Source organism: Cetorhinus maximus, chromosome 18 (assembly GCF_964194155.1).
Source record: "Cetorhinus maximus chromosome 18, sCetMax3.hap1.1, whole genome shotgun sequence".
Classification (NCBI taxonomy): Eukaryota; Metazoa; Chordata; class Chondrichthyes; order Lamniformes; family Cetorhinidae; genus Cetorhinus; species Cetorhinus maximus.
This window is the reverse complement of record NC_135896.1, coordinates 33,817,340-33,838,147: the sequence shown is the minus strand read 5'-3', so window position 1 is coordinate 33,838,147 and position 20,808 is coordinate 33,817,340. Positions and strand designations below refer to the sequence as shown.

Genomic DNA, 20,808 nt, shown 5'->3' with positions numbered 1-20,808 from the left:
TGGTTTAGTTGCATGTGCATTATCGATAACTATTCCCATTTTTTCAAAGCTTGATGCCAAATCAAAATTTTTGATTATATCCCTTTTTAAGAACTGGTTTTATCCCTGAAGGTTTCTATCAAAATCTGAATTTATGAAACTTGTATTTGTTACCCTCTGTGTGTAGCTTACAGCACACCCCTGATACATCTTTCAATTTACTGTTAGAATTATACTGGAGGTATCTGAAAATGCTACTATGATAGGAGAAGGACACTTAAAACTGTTGGTGGGAATAAAGACTTTTCTTTGGATGACAAAAATGCCCAATTGTCCATATCAGCACCACGTGTCCAAATATGACTGCAGTATTTCTGAACTAGAGACTAAAAAGTATTTTGTGCATTTTCAACATAATATTCTGATGCAAAAAATACTTTTTTAACTGCTGAACATTTTTGAGACTAAAGGTGCTGCATTTTTGTTAGGAAAATTAAACTCAGTTTTTTGGATTGGTCCAGTCCGTCCCAACCTCAATGCTGATATTTTTAGCATTTGATACAGTAAATAAAATACATTTGACAGATGACCATCAAATTTCCTCAACTCACTTTAGGTCAGTTCTATCCTGTTGATTGGCCAACCAATTTAATAGTCAATCCAACATACTGTGGTAGAAGTTGAAGCATTTCCATTTTCTGATATTATGCAAGAATTTCGAAAGTGCTTGATAGCAACTTATGTTTGTTTTCATTGATATAAACTGTGTCCATGTGGATGCGTCACAACTGACCCTGATTCTGCTCTTGTTAGACATGCACATGGAATAGTGATCTGGGACTCGGACTTGATTTTCTTCCTTCATCTCCTTGCTAACTATGTCACTGCAAACTTAGCACAGACCAGGAATTGAATCTGGACCACCATGTCTCTACAGGTCAATACCAAAGTAGGCACAGCACTGAGTAACTAGGAAAAAAGCTAAATATGACTCTCCACTTTTTTAGCCCCTTTGCTTCTACCTTCTTCAGAGCCCTCAATATTCTTGTGTTCCTCCTTACAGCTTGGGTCCGCTGTGACGTGCAAGTAAATCAATCGTATTTGACCTGTTATATTTGAATGCAGAGAAGGCATAGTGAGGTGATTGCTAATCCACCTGCAATATTGCCTCACTGACCAAATTTAATCCTAATCTCCTGAAATATAATAAAAATGGGAAAAGCTGATGCCACATCATATGTCAGAAATACCATCTTCAGACTATCCATGATAGCATCAATGCAATCACTTTCAAGCGTCACTGAAAACTTACAAATGCACTAACCATCCCTTTTGAGCTTTCATTTATTTTAAACTTTTTTAATCTGAACACGGAGTTCTTCAGGAATTGAAGGAATAGTCGTTTGGTAGTACAGAACTTGAGTATTGCTGAAAAAAGAGACATGTTGAAGCTTTCTGTCTTGGACTCATCAGGACTCTTCAAGGATACCAATACAAGGTGAAAACAACAATTTATACTGTATGAGAAGACAGTGCTAATTGGTCGGGATGTTGTCATGGAGAATGCACCAATTGGTGGTGACTGACAGTTAACTGCCAAGCATTGTTTGCAATTTAAACCAGGCAGCTTGACCCTGATTGGTCAAGGCATTGTCCTGAGGAATGAGTCCGTGAATGGCCACTTGTTTAGCTGAAACAGGCACAATGTGTATAACTGTTCTTTCTGTCTGCAAAGAACAGGGCCCTGTGTATTAATATGTGTAGCTTCCAGTACACACACGTGCCACACTGTGAACCTGACTGACAATCTTAAATTGGTTGTCCGTGTAATTCTTAGCAAACTGAGGATTATTTGGCAAATGTTACCCAATTGCAGGATCTTATCTAATGTTGCACACTGCGTTTTGAGTTTTGCAAGCATGGGCTAGTTGGGTATGGTCTGTACCTAGCCTGTTGCGAACAGCGGAAGGAACATACTGTTTGATACGATCCACCAGTCTTTGGTACATAACGGCCTACACACCTAACATCACACTGGCACTGAAATTCACGTACCGCATTACTCATTTGTGTGACAGGCAGAACGTCTTTTTGGCTTGTTGACAGCATCCTGTTAGTGGTGAATACCACTTGTGTCGCTGTTGCATAGTAGCAGCATTTAACATCTAGCTTCACCTGTTGCTCCATTTTTTTTGAGATACCTTGCCCTTCCAGGGTAACCTGAGGTAGACTGGGCACTTTTCAGGGTTGAAAGTGACAGCTTAGGCCCATTCCTGAGTGTGCGCGATATACAGTGCGAAATGATCTAATCAAGGTTGGCATTATCCAGCAGGATGCCTTTGATGCGCCCTATTTCAGCATCATGGTGAGTAAATGGCCTGAGCCCTATTTACAAGGATGCTGATAAGACCAATGTAACAGTGCGTGGAACTGTAAGAATCCCAATGCGTATATTGACCAGTGAAGGTAGGCTTGCGGTAGTGTGGTAGAGAATCCCCTGCCAGATTTCTGAACTAGTACCTCAAGGAAGGAAAGTTCATTTGACTGCTTCATTTCAAAGGTGAATTTGAGCGCAGGATGGAGCATATTAAGACATGGAAGGAAATTATTACATGCAGCTGCAGATTTAAATATAGCGAACGTATCATCCACGTAACAGAAATATGGGCAAAGTACAGACTGCCCAGCCAGCCTGTGCTTGCAAAACTCAAAACGTAATCCAACATTAGATGTGATTCCACAATTGGACAACATTTGCGTGTCCTAGAAACGACATATATTAATACACAGTTTCCTGTTCTTTGCAGACAGAAAGAATATGTACATGCATTGCGCCAGTTTCAGCTAAACAAAATAAGTGACAGCCATACGCAATCCTCAGGGCAATTCCTTGACCAATCAAGGTCAAGTTGCCTGGTTTAAATTTCAAACAATGATTGGCAGTTAACTGTCAGTCACCATCAATTGGTGCATTCTCCTGGTGCAACGTCTCTACCAATCAGAGTCCACTTGCCAACCAATATGCGCTCTCTTGTACAGTATAAATTGTTGTTTTCCCTTATATTGGCATTCTTGCAAAGTGTCTTGATGAGTGCAAGACGAAAAGCTTTGACATGGACTGAAAGTTGATAAGTATCTGGGACCTGGTATTCTACACTCCAGAATGTTGAAAAGAGGTAACTATGGAAATAGTGGGTGCATTGGTGATCATCTTCCAAAATTCTATAGATTCTGGAACGGTTCCTGCAGATTGGAAGGTAGCAAATGTCACCCCACTATTTAAGAAAGGAGGGAGAGAGTAAATGGGAAACTACAGGCCTGTTTGCCTTATGTCGGTAGTACAGAAAATGCTGGAATCTGTTGTAAAGGATATGATAAATGGACACTTAAATAATAATGATCTGATTAGGCATAGTCAACATGGATTTATGGATGGGAAATCATGTTTGAAAAGACTTGGAGGTTTTTTAAGGATGTTACCTACAGAATTGATAAAGGGGAGTTGGTGGACGTATTATACTTCGGTTTTCAGAAGGCTTTTGATAAAGTCCCCCACAGGAAGTTGGTTAGCAAAATTGAAGCACATGGGATAGGAGGTAATATGCTGGCATGGATTAAGGATTGGTTAATGGGCAGAAAACAGACAGTAGGAATAAATGGGTCTTTCTCGTAGGCAGGCTGTAACTGGTGGGGTTCTGCAAGGCATGGGGCCCAGCTGTTCACAATATATTAATGATTTGGATGTGTGGACCAAATGTAATATTTCCAAGTTCGTGGATGACACAAAGGTGGGAATGTGTATTGTTGCAAAGTGGCTTCAAGGGGATTTGGGCAGACTTGGTGAGTGGACAAGAACATGGCAGGTGGAATATAATGTGAAAAATGATATTATCCACTTCGGTAGGTGGAACAAATTGCAGAGTATTTCTTAAATGGTAAGAGATTAGAAGGTGTAGATGTACAAAGGGACCTGAGTGTCCTCGTCAATAAGTAACAAAGCTAACAATGCAGGCGCGCAGCAAACAATTAGGAAGTCTAATGGTATTTAGCCTTTATCACAAGAGGGTTTGAGTACAGGAGTAGCGAAGTGTTGCTTCAATTCTATAGAACATTGGTTAGACCACACCTGGAATACTATGTGCAGTTTTAGTCACCTTAGGAAGGATATTGTTGCTGTAGATGGAGTGCAGCGAAGGTTCACCAGACTTGTTCCCAGGAAGGCAGGGCTGTCCTATGAAGAGAGATTGGGGAAATAGCCTGTATTCTCTGGAGTTTTGAAGACTGAGAGATGATCTCATTGAAACGTACAAAATACTTAAAGATGCAAGTAAGATGTTTCCCCTGGTTGGGGAGTATAGAATCGGGGGCACAATTTCAAAATAAGGGGGGAGCCACTTAGGACTGAGATGAAGAGAAATTTTTTTACTCAGACCATTGTGAATCTTTGGTATTCTCTAGCCCAGAGGCCTGTGAAAGCTCAGTCATTGCATATAATTTAAGTAGAAATTAATAGACTTCTAAATACCAATGATATAAAGGGATATGGAGATAGTGTGGGAAAAAGGCATTGAAATGGATGATCAGCCATGATCGTATTGAATGGCGGAGCAGGCTCAATGGGCTGAATGGCCCACTCCTGCTCCTATGTTCCTATATTTCTTGGAGGATCATATTGTGAACTGGATAGAAATTATCCCTGAATGTGAGTGAACTGCCCTAACAAATACAGATGAAGCTAACACTCCTCACTGATAAAAGTGAATAATTCTCTGAGAAACGTACTTGACATGGATCTGTCATGCTTTGTATATCATTTTTACCAAATGAACATTACTTATGACCCCTAAGTTCTAGACTCTTCCCCTAGCTGGAGAGTCTAGAACTAGGGGTCATAGTATCGGGATAAGGGGTTGGCCATTTAGGACTGAGATGAGAAATTTCTTCACTCAGCGTGTTGTGAATCTTTTGGGGTAGAGAACTTCAGAGGATGGTGGACGCTCAGTTGGTGAATATACTCAACGCATAGATCAACATATTTTTGGGCACTAAAGGCATTGGGAAATATGGGGATCAGGCAGAAAACTGGAAAAGAGGTTGATGATCAACCATGATCTTATTGAATAGCAGAGCAAGCATAACTCAGACCTTCCTCTTGCTAGCCATTTCGACACACCATCCTGCTCATGCTCACATGTCTGTCCTTGGCCTGCTGCAATGTTCCAGTGAAGCCCAATTCAAACTGGAGGAACAGCACCTCATCTTCTAATTAGGCATTTTACAGCCTTCCAGACTTAACATTGAGTTTTGCAACTTCAGACCATGAACTCTCTTCTCCATCCTCGCCCCTTTTTTTATTTGTTTTTTTCGATATTCATTTTTGGTTTTTTTTAAGCCACTTCTTTCTATTTTTTTCATTTTTATTCATTTTTTTATTCGTCGTTTTATCCCCACCTTTTATCCTATTTTCAATCTTTTTCCCCACCACTGTCCCTTCCCACACCCGCTAGGGCCATCTGTCATTTGTTCATGGTGTTTTCCAGAGTGCTTACCCTTGTCATGCTATTACCACATTCTGCTTTCTGACCTTAATGCCACTATCAGCACCTCCTTTTATCTCTTACCACTACCATTAACACCCCTTTTTTCTTTTGTTCATGACATCTTTGCCAATCTCTCCTTTGCCTCCACCTATCACTGTCCTTCTATCCAGATTCACCTGCTCCACCCCCACTTAAAAAGCATAAATTTCATCACATTTTTACTTCTCATTAGCTCTGAAGAAGTCATATGGACTCGAAATGTTAACTCTGTCTTTCTTTCCACAGATGCTGTTAAGCCTGCTGAGGGTTTTTCCAGCATTTTCTGTTTTTGTTTTAGATTTCCAGCATCCACAGTATTTTGCTTTTATTTTAGCAGAGCAAGCTCAATGGGCCACATGGCCTACTCGTGCTCCTACATCGTATATTTTTGTTAAGCCTAAGCTACTGCAATGCCCTTGATTCCCTTAGGGAATCTGTTGTTTGTGTAGGTTAGAGTGAGAAATAGGACGTCTGGTTTGAAGGCTTCATCACACCTTGAACTAAAGCGAATTAAACAATGTTTTAAAGAAATGGCATTAAATAACACATCCAGTTAAGTGTCAGAAGATTCAACATGCGTTCAAGTATTAAGACACACCTGCTGTAATCAATTAAAAAACTTTTTGCTTATTGAGAGAGGATTTAGGACTTACCGGCAACTTGCTTAATGAGTGTCAGCAAACTGGTGTGTCAGTTCACTTGTTAATCATGAGGATAAATTATTCATTAGTAGCTTGCTTCATCAATATATTTAATGCAAATTGGAAAAGATTAAACACTAATACAGAAGCAAAATATCTTGGCTGGTGGGATTCTGAAGTAAAGACTAAAATGCAGGTGTGGTAGTATCTGTGGGAAGAGAAGCAGCTAATTTTTCAAGTCGATTACCTTTATTTACCCCGATAATATTGCTTGACTTTGCCCATGTCTTAGCTCATCTGCTGCGGAAACCCTTATTCATGCCTTTATTACCTCTAGACGATGCACTCCTAGCTGGTCTCCCACATTTCTTGGTCATCCAAAGCTCGCTGCTCATGTCTTAACTCACAGCAAGTCTGATTCTCCTATCACCCCTGTGTTCGCTGACCTGCATTGGCTACTGTCAAGCAATGCCTTTTTAAAACTTCTCATCCTTGTTTTCAGATCCATCCATGGCTTTTCCTATTCTATCTCTGTAGGCTCGATGGGCTGAATCTCTTTCCATCTCTGTATCTCCAGCCCCACAATCCCCCTGAGTATCTGAGCTCCTCTAATTCTGGCCACTTGTGCATTCTCAATCATAGTAGTAGCACCACCATTGTAGTAGCACCTAAAGTGCCTAGGCCCCACGCTCTGGAATACCCTCCCTATGCCTCTCCACTTCTCTACCTCAATTTCCTCCTTAAGGAGTGTCTTAAAAATGTACCTCTTACTGTCACCTGTCCTAATATCTTCGTGTGTGGCTTGATGTCATACTTTATGTAATGCTCCTGTGAAGCATAGGGCCATTTTATTATGCTAAAGGCACTATAAAAATATAAGCTGATGTTATCTGCTCTGTCCTGACTATTCATGATTTTTGAACAATTCTATCAAATCTCCTGTCAACTTCCTCTTTTCTGAGAACAGCCCCAGCTTCTCTAATCTATCCACGTAACTGAAGTCTGTCATTCCCAGAACCATATTGTAAATCTTTTCTGCACCCTCTACAATGCCTTCACATCCTTCTGAGAGTGGTGCCCAGAAATGGACATAATACTACAGTTGAGGCTGAGCCATTGTTTTATAATAGGTTCATAACCATAACATGTTCTATCAACATGTTTTTTGGCTGTTGAGAGATCAGGAGAACATGTTGGTTTTCCTTACTATTTCTAATGCATGCCACCAACAGCTAACTACTGTTGATAGAGAGATGAAGAGAGAAGTTACAATTTAAAAGTTGATAACCAGTAATTGGAGATCCAGCATCCCTATAATTGTGCTGTTGAGCCAAGTTCTACATACAATTTTTTTAAAAATTGAGAAACCAAGATGAAGCCCCGAAGTACAGGATGACCAGGCAATTTGAAACTATTTGCCACAGCAGTTTTTAACTGCAGACATTGTTTTTAATTCTTTCATGGGATGTGGTTGTCACTGGCCAGGCCAGCATTTATTCCCCATTCCTAATTGCCCTTGAACTGAGTGGCTTGCTAGATCATTTCAGAAGGCAGTTAACAGTCAATCACATTGCTATGGATCCGGACTCACATGTAGACCAGACCAGGCAGCTTTCCTTCCCTAAAGGGTATTAGGGAACCAGATGGGTTTTTACCACAATTAATGGTAGTTTCATGGTCATCATTACTAAGATTAACTGCCATGGTGGAATTCAAACCCATGTCCCCAGAGCATTAGCCTGGATGACGAGTCCGTGACATTACCGCTATGCCACTGTCTACCCTCAAATATTTGTATAATAATTACTGGAGTTTTATTTAGAAAAAGTTATTAACAGGAACATGACCAATGAAAAAGCAGCATTAAGACTGTGTTTGGGTTTGTTCTGTGTCTCCTTGGCAACCAGGACGCATCACAAGATTCCGTTTGTTCCTTGTCTGCATCCGCCGTATAGTAATAAACACCCAACATGCAACGTTTGTAGATAAAGTAGCATATTACTATAAAGGGCCCTTCAAAAAAAAAATAAGGAAACTTAAAATAATGCCTTCGGAATTGGAGAAAGGAGGATTCATAGGAAGCCTTAGCAATCTGCCCCTGGCGTCATCAAGGTGCGACCATGCCCTGCGGATGGAGACGCGCTGAAGCTGTGCTGCGGTTCGAAGCTGGAACATGGCGGCAGCCTCCAAACTGGAGGAGCTGGACTTGACGCAGGATGAAGTGGATCGCTTTGCTAAAGCATTTAAAGATGAGAAATTTAGAAAAATGTTGTGCGAATACGCGGAGGAAATCTCCAGTCCGGAAAATAAGAAGAAGTACGAAGAGGAAATCACTCAGCTGGAAAAGGAGAGAGGCGTGGACATCAAATTCGTGCACCCCAAACCGGGCTATGTCCTCAAAACCAGCGTCAACGGGGACAAGAAATGTTTCATCAACGTCTGCAGCAACGACTTGATAAACAAGCCCGTTTGCAAATCCGGAAAGGGTGCCAACGGGACGGTGGGGCAGCATTGGTCTCTTCCTTACAGTTTGGCGCCTGGGAGGGAAGATCTGGGTGCAGGTGGCAGAAAGCACATGATTTACGATGTGGTGTTTCATCCAGACACTCTGTACATGGCCAATAAAAATAAGAAGTTTAAAAAAATGGTAGATCAAACTTCCATTGACATGATAGAGAAACAATTAAATGCAAAACTAGATTTAAGAAATGTTAAGACTTTAAAAGTCAAATACAAGGGGTTGCCTGAGGCACCTGTCATCCGCAAACCTATTCCTGGTGGTCCCAAAGAGACTCCAGAAGCAGACAACCCTTTAAAGTTCCCTTATCCCTTTGATCCTCCAAAGTCAGAAAATACCTCTGGGAATGGCATGAAAGCTAAAACAACGAACGAGAGTTCAAAAGCTGCTGCGAAAGACAAGAATACGAAAACGCAAGACAGCAAATTCACCCAACCCAAATACTCCATTATTTACAGATCGCATTTTGATTTGCAAGATTATCGATATGCTCGTGAATCTGCTCCCAGCACTAGACCTAAAGAACTGGTGATCACCATCAACCTCCCTTTGCTTAAGTCTGCAGAGGATGCTTGTTTAGATGTGACCGAGAAACTGTTATGTTTGGAGTCGCAGAAACCAGCTTACAAGCTTGATTTGCCTCTGTCATATCCAGTAGATGAAAATCTGGGGTCAGCTAAATTTAACAAATCCAAGAGACAGCTTGTGGTTACTTTGCCTGTGCTGTCTGTGAAGCAAGCCCATGTCCTAGAAATCGAACAAGATCACGGTAGTGATTTTGATCAAACAGGGAAGAACAATGAGTCCACAGAGAATGGCCAGTCACACTGTGAATCAGAATCATATCAGCTTGAAGGACATTCCCATCACCAAAATGAAGAGTGCACTGGTGCTTTTGTAAATCCTGAAGGTGAGTTTGAATGGGTTAATGCCTTACAAGGTTCCAATTTGGAAAAGTCTCAGAAGAATAAACACCTTGAACTCAGCCAAGTAAAAACATCTACTGATTCAGTTGTTAAAGAAGCTGCATCAGTTTCAAATAATAGTTTTGTAAAACCAAATGAAGTGATTGCTTGTCCCAAACTTCTTTCAGAGGTAGATTCTGATGAACAGAAAAATGGCCCCAAAGAAGGTACGGTTGATTTGAGTGGTCAGGACTTTCCTGGGTCTATGGAAAAAGTATGCAGTTGTTCTGCGGGTGGGCAAGTAAATGATCATCTCCAAGTAGATTCATCTGCAAACACTGAATTCTGCTCAGATGACTGTTTAAAGGAAACTGAACCAGTGTGTCCTGATTTCCATTACCATCAAAATGAAGACTCTATTACATTCATACTGCAAGTGCGAAATATTAAAGAAGAGAGTTTCAAGTCAGTGCTTCATAGTCACGAATATAGTGTTATATTTGGGACACAAGATTCTGATGCCTTGTACTCCTTGATTGTTCAGTTTCCTCCAGAACATCAGCTGGACACCACAGAAACTATACTTAATATATCTAAAGACAATGCTGCAGTGGTGTTAGTAAAATCATCTGAGTGTCGAGGCTTGTGGCAAAGCTTTCATGCTGGAGATACACACAGCTGTTTACAGGTAACCTTTCTGGTCCCAGAAATCACATGTCATGTATAAAACATGATTGCTACGTTAACTCTTCTGCCCTCCCTATTTAGTTCTCTTCATTGACATAGCTTTTGTAAAACAATACTGAAAACATTTTAAAACGAACCTAATCCTTTAACTGATCCCAGATTTTTTAAGGGGCAAACCAGCCACTGGGTTATTCAAAGGTAAAACAGCATCTCTAGGTACTTAAAGGAACACTCAAAATGAATTTTTAAAAAACTGTTAGAGATTATGCAAAAGGGAATAATGTGAACCATCTCCTAGAGAAACAATTCCTTGGTGTTTGTGCCTGAGCAATCTTTGATGGACGCTAACCTTCCAGGGACTATCAATATGATAACAGTATTAGTGCAGTAGTATCCTTGCAGCATAGCTAATTGATATTTGGTAATCCTCACAAAGCCACCGAAAGAGAATTCTGGTCCCCTTAAATCATACATAGAAACTAGGAGCAGGAGTAGGCCATTCGGCCCTTTGAGCCTGCTCAGCCATTCAGTATGATCATGGCTGATCCTCTATCTCACCATCATATTCCCGCTTTCTTTCCATACCTCTTGATGCCCCAATATCCAAAAAATTATCAATTTCTTTCTTGAATATACTCAGTGATCTGGCCTCCACAGCTTCTGTGGTAGAGAATTCCACAGGTTGACCACCCTCTGAGTGAAGAAAATTTTCCTCCTCAGTCCTAAATGGCCTACCCCATATCCTGAGACTATGGCCCCTAGTTCTAGACTCCGCAACCAGGGGAAACATTCTCCCTGCATCTAATCTATCTAGCCCTGTTAGAATTTTATACGTTTCAATCAGATCCCCTCTCATTCTTCTAAACTCTAGTGAATACAGGCCCAGTCAAACCAATCTCTCCTCATACGTCATTCCCCGGTGTCAGCCTAGTGAAGCTTCACTGCACTCCCTCTATGACAAGTATATCCTTTCTTAGGTAGGGAGACCAAAACTGCACGCAATACTCCAGGTCTCACCTAGGCCTTGTATAACTGCAGTAAGACATCCTTACTTCTGAATTCAAAGCCTCTTGCAATGAAGGCCAACAGACGATTTGCCTTCCTAATTGCTTGCTGCACCTTCCTGTTTACTTTCATTGACTGGTGTACAAGGACACCCAGATCCCTTTGTACATCCACATTTCCCAATATATCACCATTTAAATAATACTCTGCCTTTCTATTTTTCACATCGAAGTGTATAACTTCATATTTATCCACATTATACTGCATCTGCCATGTGTTTGCCCACACAATTGTCTAAATCACCCTGAAGCCTCCTTGCATCCTCCTCATAACCCTGCGCATTTTTGTGTCGTCAGCAAATTTGGAAATATTGTATTTGGTTCCCTTATCCAAGTAATTAATATATATCATGAATAACTGAGGTCCGAGCACTGATCCCTGTGGTACACCACAAGTCACCACCTGACATCCGGAAAAAGACCCATTTATTCCCACTCTCTGGGCAGGATTTTACATGTCGGCGAGTAGGGGCGGGGCCCGCTTGCCGATGCATAAAATGATGCGCGGTGACGTTGGGCGGAACTCCCGACGTCACCGCGCCCCATTTAAATTTTCAGGTAGGTTGGGGCGCAGCAAAATCAGCTGTGCGCCTGCCGACCTGTCAATAGCCAATTGAGGCCATTGACAGAGTCAATTAAGTAATTAAAGGACCTGCCCGTCCAACCTTAAAGTTGGCAGGCAGGCCAGGAGCCCCGTCGCAAATTAGAAAAAGCATGAAACCTCATCCACGGGCGGGATGATGTTTCATGTAGGTTTTTAAAAATTTTAATAAAGTTTTTGTAAAAATTTTGGACATGTCCCAACTCATGTGACAGGCTGCACTTAGCCTTAGTGAGATGAGTGCGCTCTTTTGTGCGCATGCGTGAAAGAGCGCACTCTCGATTTTAGGATCCCCCCCGCCCGCATAGGGAGCGCTTCTGTACGGACGTCACGCTGGGTGGGCCCATGTAAAATGGCGCCAATCAGGGGCACCAATCGAAAGCATGCCTGTGCATGCCCGCCCTTCAACTTTGCCCCCGACAGGGGGAAAATCCTGCCCTCTGTTTCTGGTCTGTCAACCAATTCTCAATCCATGCCAATATATTACCCCCAATCCCATGTGCTTTAATTTTGCCCACTAGCCTCTTATGTGGGACCTTATCAAAAAGCCTTCTTGAAATCCAAATGCACTATATCCACTGGTTCTGCCTTATCTATTCTACTACTTACATCCTCAGAAAAACTCCAGTAGATTATTTAAGCATGATTTTCCTTTCATAAACCCATGCTGACTTTGTCTAATCCTGTTAATGCTTTCCAAGTGTTCTGTTACCACGTCTTTGATAATATACTCTAGCATTTTCCCCACTACTGATGTTAGGCTAACTGGTCTGTAATTATCTGATTTTTCTCTCCCTCCTTTTTTAAATAGTGGGGTTACATTTGCCACCCTCCAATCTGTAGGATCTGCTCCAGAGTCTATAGAATTTTGGAAGATGACCACCAATGCATCCAGTATTTCCAGGGCCACTTCCTTTACTCTGGGATGTAGATTATCAGGCCCTGGGGATTTTTCAGACTTTAACCCCATTAATTTTTCCAGCACCATTTTTTTTACTAATACTGATCTTCTTCAATTCCTCCCTCTCACTAGACCCTTGGTTCCCTAACAGTTCTGGGAAATTATTTGTGTCCTTTTTTTGTGAAGACAGAACCAAAATATGTGTTCAATTCTTCTGCCATTTCTTTGATCCACATTATAATTTCCCCCATTTCTGACTGTAAGGGACCTACATTTATCTTTGCTAATCCTTTTCTCTTCACATATTTATAGAAGCTTTTACAGTCAGTTCTTATGTTCCCTGCAAGTTTACTCTCTTACTCCATTTTCCCCTTCTTGATCAATCTATTTGTCCACTTTTGCTGAATTCTAAACTCCCTGTTCTAATGCTCCCTATCCTCAGGCTTTTTGCTTTTTCTGGCAATTTTATATGTCTCCTCTTTGGATCTAATAATATCCCTAATTTCTTTTGTAATCCATGGTTGAGCCACTTTTCCTGTTTTATTTTTGCGCCAGACAGGAATGAATAATTGTTGTAATTCATGCATACGTTCCTTAAATATTAGCCGTTGCCTATCCACTGTTAACCCTTTTAGCAGATTCCCCAATCCATCATTGCCAACTCGTGCCTCATACCCTCATAGTTCCCTTTATTTAGATTTAGGACCCTAGTTTCGGATTCAGCTTCTTCACTCTCTATCTTAATGGACAATTCTGTCAATTTATGGTCGCTCTTCCCCAAGGGAAGATTGTTCCAAGGGAAGACAACAAGATTGTTAATTAATCCTTTCTCACTGCACAATAGCCAATCTAGGATAGCCTGTTCTCTGGTTGGTTCCTCAACATATTGACCTAAAAAACCATCATGTACATACTCCAGGAAATCCTCCTCCACGGTATTATTGCTAGTTTGGTTTATTCAATCTATATGTAGATTAAAGTCACCCATGATTACAGTTGTACCCTTATTGCATGTGTCTCTAATTTCCTGTTTAATGCCTTCCTTTACATCTCCGTTACTATTTGGGAGCCTATAGAAAGCCCCCACCAACGTTTTTGGCCGCTTGATGTTTCTTATCCCCATCCAAACAGATTCCATATCATGATTTTCTGAGCCAATATCCTTTCTCACTCTTGCATTGATTTCCCCCTTTACCAACAGTGCTATCCTACCTCCTTTCCCTATTTGTCTGTCCTTCCTAAATATTGAATATCCCTGGATGTTCAGTTCCCATCCTTGGTCATCCTGCAGCCATGTCTCCGTAATTGCAACTATATCATAACTGTTTATATCTATTTGCGCTGTTAATTCATCTACCTTATTTCAAATGCTTCGCGCATTAAGATACAATGCCTTTAGATTTGCCTTTTTAACCTTGTTAGTCATTTTAGCTTTATTTTGCACTATGACCCCATTTGTTTCTCGCCCTTTTTTTCTGCCTTCCACTTTTGCTTCTTGCTTTTCTGTCTTTCGTTTTTATTTTGTTTCCCCCTCCTCTGTCTCCCTGCTCAGGTACCCATCCCCTTGCCACTCTAGTTTAAACCCTCCCCGACAGCACTAGCAAACACCCCACTGAGGACATTGGTCCCAGTCCTGCCCAGATGCAACCCATCCTGTTTGTATTGGTCCCACCTTCCCCAGAACCGGTTCCAATGTCCCAGGAATCTGAATCCCCCCCCTCTACACCATTTCTTCAGCCACGTATTCATCCGATATATCCTGTTATTTCTACTCTCGCTAGCACATGGCATTGGTAGTAATCCTGAGATTACTACCTTTGAGGTCCTACTTTTTAATTTACGTCCTAATTCCATATATTCAGCTTGTAGGACCTCATCCTTTTTTTTACCTATGTCGTTTGTACCAATATGTACCATGACTACTGGCTGTTCGCCTTACCCCTTCAGAATGCCCTGCAGCCTCTCTCAGACATCCTTGACCCTGGCACCAGGGAGGCAACATACCATCCCGGAGTCTCTTTTGTGGCCGCAGAAACGTCTGTCTGTTCCCCTTACTATTAAATCCGCTATCACTATAGCCCTGCCACTCTTCTTCCTCCCCTCTTGTGCAATAGAGCCACCCGTGGTGCCATGGACTGGGCTTCTGCGGCTTTTCCCTGAGAAGTTGTCTCCCCCTCTCTAACAGATATACCATTTTGGATACTGCTGGGGAATGGCCACCTGGGACTCCTGCACTACCTGCCTTCCTCTACTCTGCCTGGTGGTCAACTATCCCCATTCTGCCTGTTCAGTCTTTACCTGCAGTGTGACCACCTCACTGAATGTGCTGTCCACGACATCACAGTGAATCCACCCACAACTCCAGCTCCGAGATGCGGTTAGCCAGTATTGCAGCTGGACACACTTCCTGCACACATGGTCGCCAGGGACATTGGAAGTGTCCATGACTTCCCACATAGCGTAGGAGGAGCATATCACAGGTGCGAGCTCTGCTGCTATGACTTCCCTTTAGATTAAGCTCGTTAGTTACTCCCTTTAAAGAATACAAACTACACTAGGGGCCTTATTCCACTCCAAACACTCCCACTACGGTCCAAAGTCCTCACCTTATTTTGTTTAAGCCAATGGACTGCAGCAGTTTAATTAGTAGAAAAAGTAGTAGTAGAAGTATTCACCTGACCCTACTTACCAATCAGCTACCTCCCCTGCGTCACGTCACTTTTTGAATTGTGACGTCACGAACACTAGACTTTAGATAGAATTTAACCCTTAAACTCCCTCAGTTACCAATCTCCAACTGAAGCTCTCTGCTGCAGACAAAGTCAGCACTAAGATAGCCTACTTTTGCACTCTCTGAAAACCTGATTAAGCCAGTTATCTAATGAACTAGTTACAGTTGCAAGCAGAACCTGTAAGAGCCCTGTTTTAAGGCTGGACTAAAACTCACTTTCCAACCCTAACAGCAACTTTTAGTTAATTGCTAAATTAAAGAAAGACAAGACTTTAGACAGAATTTAAGCCTTAAACTCCCTCAGTCACCAATCTCCAACTGAAGCTCTCTACTGCAGCCAAACACAGCACTCCTGTGCAGACCAAATTGCAATATCGTTGCCTCTTTTCCTACTGAAAATTGATTTCAGAAATGCCTGCTCATTGCAGACATGGTGTTAGCACAGCATATATTATAACCTGCATACTGATGTAATGTGTGGACACCTCTTAACCAGATTTGTTTGTAAGTAAACAATAGGGAATTTCAGGGGGGAAGTGGAGGGTCATAAATATGGGAGGCAATTGGATTTCACTATCTGAATAAAATTTATTGGAGGAAAGTGGTAAAATCAGTTAATTCCTAGATTTTCATTAACACAGAAGCTGGTGGCTGATTCCACTTAATGTGCTCATTTTGAAGCCTAATTTTCCAAGTAAAGTTTCATTTGTTCCCAGCCCATTCTTCATGCTTCCAGTCTGTTTGTCAGCCTCCTTGCTGTAGACGTAATTGGGTGTCTATGACCCTTGGAACATGTTTTAAGCGTGAGTAAACATAGGTGATTTAATCAGAAAAAAAAGGGATATAGTGAAGGTCTGAAGTTACTGTCTCGACCTGGGCCCGACTAGTATCCAGTACAGATAAGATACTGTTCCTGTTGTTAGTGTTGAGCATGGCTTGAACAGTGCAGGAAATCAAAATTGGAGGAGGCAAAGTGGGAATAGGAGAGGAAGTTAAAGTGTCATCACAGAAAGGTAAAACTTGCAATCAGAATGGAGATTTTGAGCGAAGCCATCACTTAATCTGAGTTTGGATCCCACAGCTTAAAGGAGACTGCAATGTAAGCAGTAAACACAGTGTAATAAATTGGAGAATGTCTTGCATGAAAAATTATTAGCACAGGTAGGGCAGCTTATAAAAAGAGTTCTTGTTGGTATAGTGATTCAGCACTGCTCCTTCTCCATCTTGTAATGTGCCCATGATGTGTTGTATAATATGATACAATTGAGTGGCAAAAACATTAAAAAAATATATATATTCAGTTATGTAGTTATATTATAAATGGTAGATTTATAAGTATGCAAATGACAATGTAAATTATAAAGACACTTGGCCAATCGGAAGTGAAGTTGATATGTCGAGTTTATTAGTACAATATCAGCTTGTTTGCCTCTATGTATGTAGTATAAGATTATATGTTTATTGATTTTATTCATAGACTAGTTACATTTTACAGAAGAAATTTAATTTATACTATCTGCTGGTAATATAAAGTATTAAAACCCATGTTTTATTAAATATCTATTAATACAGGCTGACTATTTATAAAGATACTGCAGATTCAAAAATACTTTAGGAATTAATCAAGCTAGATTTGAAAGAATTATGTATTTTGTTTCAGGAATACTATTTGTAAAGGCAGGTGCATAATGAAGTATGCTTTTGTCAGATGTCCTCTATTAAATATGTGAACATGAAGTGTTCTTTCTGTTTAGAAGAAGTTGTTTGTAACTTCGGAAAATATTGATCAATTCCTGAGTACTTCCTTGGAGGATCCAGTCCCAAACGACCTAACTGAAAAACATCCCGTGGTAATTAACATGGCGGAAGTCAGTGAAAGTGGCCTTGTTATTCATTCTAAGGTGAGTTATGTGAAGCCAAATCTAAAGGTCCAGTAAGAACATGATTTACAAATCATCATTTTATTTAACCATCAACAAAAACATTGCAGAAAAGCTGAGGAAATGATTCACAGAGCAGAAGTAGGTCGCTCCACACCAACTAGCTAGATTATTATGTTTGAATTCAACAGATGAGTTGTTTGTTTGCTGACTATTTCCTCTTTCATCTCTGTCCAAGTTGTCATCTAGTATCTTATCTAAATGACCATTCTTCCTGTTTGAGCTGCAGAGAGCCTGACCCCATCCTCATCCAATATCCAAACACAAGAACTTAGAAAAGGGATTGTGCTTGGGTGTCGGTTTTCTACCACCTAATGAAGAAAAGTTCCAGACTCCTACCCCAACTAATGTCATCTAACACAGCACAAACTTGGATTAGACCTGGGACATTCCAGGTCTGAATAGGTCAGCTACTCATTTAACCATCTCTCCTCTGTAGAAAGAAGCATTCTGGTATTGCTGGTGGCCTGAGAGTCCTTCAGCTGCCTATCCCCTCACCTAAAGACATTGTATCCTGGTAGAAAATGAAAATCCTTGTTATCCGAACCACAGTAGTATGCGAAACATGACTGAAAAACAGATTATATGGAATTGTTATTGGGTGTTTTATCTTTATTTAAAATGCATTCGATCTAATTCAGAAAGTAATGATGAATCTTCTTCTGAACCAAGTATTTTTAATAAGTAATGAATCATGATCAAACCAGAAATTTGCTTCTCCTCACAGATATGTTTTGCACAACATCATTTAACAGTTTGATGTTTTTAAGTGTTATTCTCTCAGTTCCTAATTTGGATAATTTTTATTTGTGTCCCAAGAAAGGGAATTTATAGATAATTCAAGATTTAATGTTTACTGGTCTTTTCATTGATCAAACAATATCAAAAACTAAGAAAACCTTTTTGTACAATTCTGTCTTGTTTTATTTCAGGCTTAACTTATTCGTATTTACTAGTTAACTTATTCGTATTTACTAGTTAACACTATTTGCTCATGACAATTTTTAAAGTATGCTTACTATATTAGATATACTGCATTTGGAATTTATATATTTTCTGGTTTTTTTTTAACTACAAGACACTATTCATCATCATCATTGTGAAGAAAATATTACACCACCACCAATAACCGTGGAATCATAGAATCTTACAGAAGGCCACTTGGTCCATTGTGCCTTTTTGAAAGAGCTGTCCAATTAGTCCCACTCATTTGCTCTTTCCCCTTATCACTGCATTTTTTTTCCTTTTCAATTATGTATCTAAATCCATTTTGAAAGTTACTGTTGAACCTGCTTCAGGCTGTGCATTCCAGATTTATATTCTACTTGTGTTTTGGTAACACATTGTGAAGGGAATTTGAAATTACTATGCAATATCATTGTCATGACAACCTTTGGTAATGGTGTAATTATTAATTAAATTCAATCACATTATTCCACATCTCAGTCACTTCCCTCAAAGTCAACAGAGGTAACCGCAGAAACAGTCAAATGATATCAAGGAGCCATTACTTTGTAAAATGAAATCTACCAAATCTCTCACTGCCTTTATCGACATTTCTTCAGAAGCTTGACAAATCAGAAATTGATCATGTGATGTGATTGACGCAATTTTTTTTACAACCTTAAATAATATTTTCAATTTCTAATTTAGATAAATATTAATGCCGGTTTTATAGTTTCAGCAACAAGAGACTAATAACACCAGCTTTCATGGATCTTCTCTGAAACCAGACAGAATTAATCACAATGAAACTTGTAATCTTGGATCAAACATTCAGCAACGTACAGAAGAAATCTGCTTCTCTGAATCTACTGCAAGGGATAACAGATTGGCCAAGGAGACACCTTTGGAAAATGATGCTGTAGAGTTTGTATCTAGTCACAGAGACCAGTTAGTTGCTGTGTCACAGGCTTACAATAATTTTACACAGGCATCTAACACAGCAGAAGGAACTTTAATGAAAATTCCAAGGGATGAGATGGATCAGTTGACTCTCGGTAACTGTTTGACTCCAGTTGATGGGAGTAAACTTATTAGTGAGGTTGAAAATAAAAGTCAATCAATTGTACCATCCTCACCCCTCAGTATGGCACATGCTGAGGATCCAGTATCAGTGAATTGTAAAAAGTCAGTCAATTTTAAAAGATGTGTAAAAGTGGAGGATGATAATGTACTTGATGAAGATGACCTTCCAAGTGACCAGAAGAATGGAAACCCTCCTGAGTTTATTAAGCCTGCAGCTGCACCACAAATTCTTCAGGAAATCAATCCTGCTGATGAAAGTGTTAAGATTATTAGTGACCATAGAACACAATCTGCATTCAAATTCCAAAATACTGAGTTATATCAACTAGATTAAAGAAATGTTTGATCTGTTTAGAAAGGAAACTTTATTGTACAGTAACTGATTTAACACTTAGTTTGTTCAGACTCTTGCAATACTAAGATTGGGTTATATTTTAAAATTTAAAGCTGTAATACTTTGTATTCAAGGTTGGTTTGCATTTTTACATTGTATACCAAATCACAAAATAACTTTGAATCTTTTAGCTGATGGCCATATAATAGGAGCTGAACTGGTCATTTCAGTGAGTATAATTTGTGATTTGTGATTAAGTCTACAGGAGTTATTTAGTAGTTCCTAGACGACTTCTTAGGAACAGCGATTTTAAATAGTTCCAGGTTTGTATCATAATACCTATTTTTGTTGAATTAAAGTTAATTAACTTTAGCTGGCAAGTATAATTTACAAAAAAGTACCTTGTTTATTAAAATTGTTTTAATTCCTACATCTGGATGACATAATTCCAATGTCAAAATCAATTTGCAATTAAATAAATTATATATTTTGAATCACTTGATAATTTTCAAGCTGTTTAAAGTTTATAATTTGTTGATAAGATACAGTAATATTTTTGCTGGAGGTTCTGTGGTGCAATGCGTAGCATCCCGGCTCTGAACCAGAAGCTCCAGATTCAAATCCTGTCTAGGACTTGATGGCCGAGCAAGATGTGCTTGTGACACGGCCAAACAGGTTTAGCATCAACCTGCAATCCTTCCAACACATGTCAGTGGCAGTGGTAAGAGCAGGAGAGATTCCCATCAGCTGTGGGATAAAAGAAAGTTGGAGCCTCTACCATCACTTTCTGTAGCTCCAGACTACAATGGGCATATAAAACTGCATGTTGCCACAGCAACTCGGACTCCCTGAGAGAATTGTAAGACACCACCACCACCACCAATATTTTTGCTAATATCA

At 40.1% G+C, this 20,808-nt stretch overlaps 1 protein-coding gene across 2 annotated transcripts; it reads left to right on the top strand.

Moving 5' to 3' along the window:
• The first annotated feature begins 8,340 nt into the window (after positions 1–8,340).
• dnaaf2 (dynein axonemal assembly factor 2) lies at positions 8,341–20,397 on the top strand. Of its 2 annotated transcripts, none has more exons than XM_078562347.1 (3): positions 8,341–10,310; positions 17,364–17,507; positions 19,225–20,397. In XM_078562347.1, exons 1-3 carry the CDS (start codon positions 8,373–8,375, stop codon positions 19,906–19,908), a joined length of 2,766 nt encoding a protein of 921 aa, XP_078418473.1. In that variant the 5' UTR covers positions 8,341–8,372; the 3' UTR covers positions 19,909–20,397. The 2 variants fall into 2 exon arrangements, with proteins under 2 accessions (XP_078418473.1, XP_078418472.1); XM_078562346.1 differs by having other exon boundaries at positions 17,361–17,507.
• Positions 20,398–20,808: the final 411 nt, after the last annotated feature.

Coding starts and splice junctions, on each gene's coding strand:
- dnaaf2 (XM_078562346.1), top strand. CDS start 8,373: ATGGCGGCAGCCTCCAAACTGGAGGAGCTGGACTTGACGCAGGATGAA. Junction 10,311..17,360: donor ATACACACAGCTGTTTACAG/GTAACCTTTCTG, acceptor CTTTCTGTTTAG/AAGAAGTTGTTTGTAACTTC. Junction 17,508..19,224: donor GCCTTGTTATTCATTCTAAG/GTGAGTTATGTG, acceptor CCGGTTTTATAG/TTTCAGCAACAAGAGACTAA.